This window comes from Buceros rhinoceros, unplaced genomic scaffold (assembly GCF_000710305.1).
Source record: "Buceros rhinoceros silvestris isolate BGI_N320 unplaced genomic scaffold, ASM71030v1 scaffold25536, whole genome shotgun sequence".
In the NCBI taxonomy this organism is placed as follows: Eukaryota; Metazoa; Chordata; class Aves; order Bucerotiformes; family Bucerotidae; genus Buceros; species Buceros rhinoceros.
Genome location: NW_010416160.1, coordinates 533 through 1,766, shown reverse-complemented (window position 1 = coordinate 1,766; position 1,234 = coordinate 533). Strand labels below are relative to the sequence as shown.

The following is a 1,234-nucleotide window of genomic DNA, read 5'->3' as shown; positions in this document are numbered from 1 at the left end:
TGGAGCCTGGGTAGTCGCTGCCTCCTCGGCCAGGCCCTGGGGAGGGGGATCGCGGGGGCGGGGAGGCTGCAGGGCTCCGGCACCCAACCCTGGCACCCTCAGCATCCCCGTGCTTGGCTGCTTGGGCATTGGGGTGGTGCATGGGGCTGGTAGGTGTCTCCTGCCTGCATGACCCCTTTGGGTGAGAGTCCTCAGACCACAACAAGAGGGGCTGGGCAAACACCCAGGGAGAAGAGAAAGGGCCGGGCTGGGCGCAGGCGGAAGAGACCCACTCCAACCTCTTGCCTCACCCCTGTCTCTGCTTTCCCACAGGAAGCTGGAGACAACAACCAGTTCTGCTGGAGGAACCTCTTCTCCTGCATCAACCTCCTGCGCATCCTGAACAAGCTGACCAAGTGGAAACACTCCCGCACCATGGTGAGGGGCCAGGGAGCCCCCCAGGGCTCAGCCCAGCTGAACTGGGCTGTCACAGGGGGGCTGTGGGCACTGGGCCTGGGGAGTGTGAGGCGTGAGAGGGTGGGTGGAAGAGGAGTGGGAGAGGACGCGCTGCAGGGAAGGGGTTGCGTCTTAGTTTAATGCCATTACAAGGGGTTATGGTTAAACTGGAAGTGGGAGATTCAGACCAGAGAGAAGGGAGAAATAAATTGTTTGATGCTGAGGGTGGGGAGACCCTGGCCCAGGTTGCCCCGAGAGGTGGCAGCAGCCCCATCCCTGACCCCATCCCAGGTCAGGTTGGCCCCTGGGGCTCTGAGCCCCCTGCTCGGGGTGCAGATGTCCCTGCTCCCTGCAGGGGGTGGGACTGGAGGAGCTCTGTAGGTCCCCTCCCACCCAACCCATCATGGTGATGTGTCTCCCGGCTGCTGGGGGGGCTGTTCCCCTCAGATGCTGGTGGTGTTCAACTCAGCCCCCATCCTGAAGCGGGCGCTGAAGGTGAAGCAGGCCATGATGCAGCTCTACGTGCTGAAGCTCCTCAAGGTACAGACCAAGTACCTGGGCCGGCAGTGGAGGAAGAGCAACATGAAGACCATGTCGGCCATCTACCAGAAAGTGCGGCACCGTCTCAATGATGACTGGGCTTACGGCAATGGTACGGCCTCGGTGCTGGCTGTGGAGCATCCCCATACCTGCTGGCCGTCCTCCTCCATGACGTGTCTGTGCCCAGAGCTGTCCCTTGGCTGCTTAGGCCTTAGCTCTGGGGTGTACAGAGGGGTTTTGGGGTGGTGGCATCACGGGG

At 62.3% G+C, this 1,234-nt stretch overlaps 1 protein-coding gene across 1 annotated transcript in view; it reads left to right on the top strand.

Moving 5' to 3' along the window:
* LOC104494834 (striatin-interacting protein 1-like) overlaps positions 1 to 1,234 on the top strand; it is a gene marked incomplete at both ends in the record, with an annotated part of 8,975 nt that overhangs the window by 7,215 nt on the left and 526 nt on the right. The window contains 2 exon segments of the mRNA XM_010137716.1: positions 299 to 417; positions 883 to 1,087. Of these exon segments, the coding sequence (XP_010136018.1) occupies positions 299 to 417; positions 883 to 1,087 (324 nt within the window).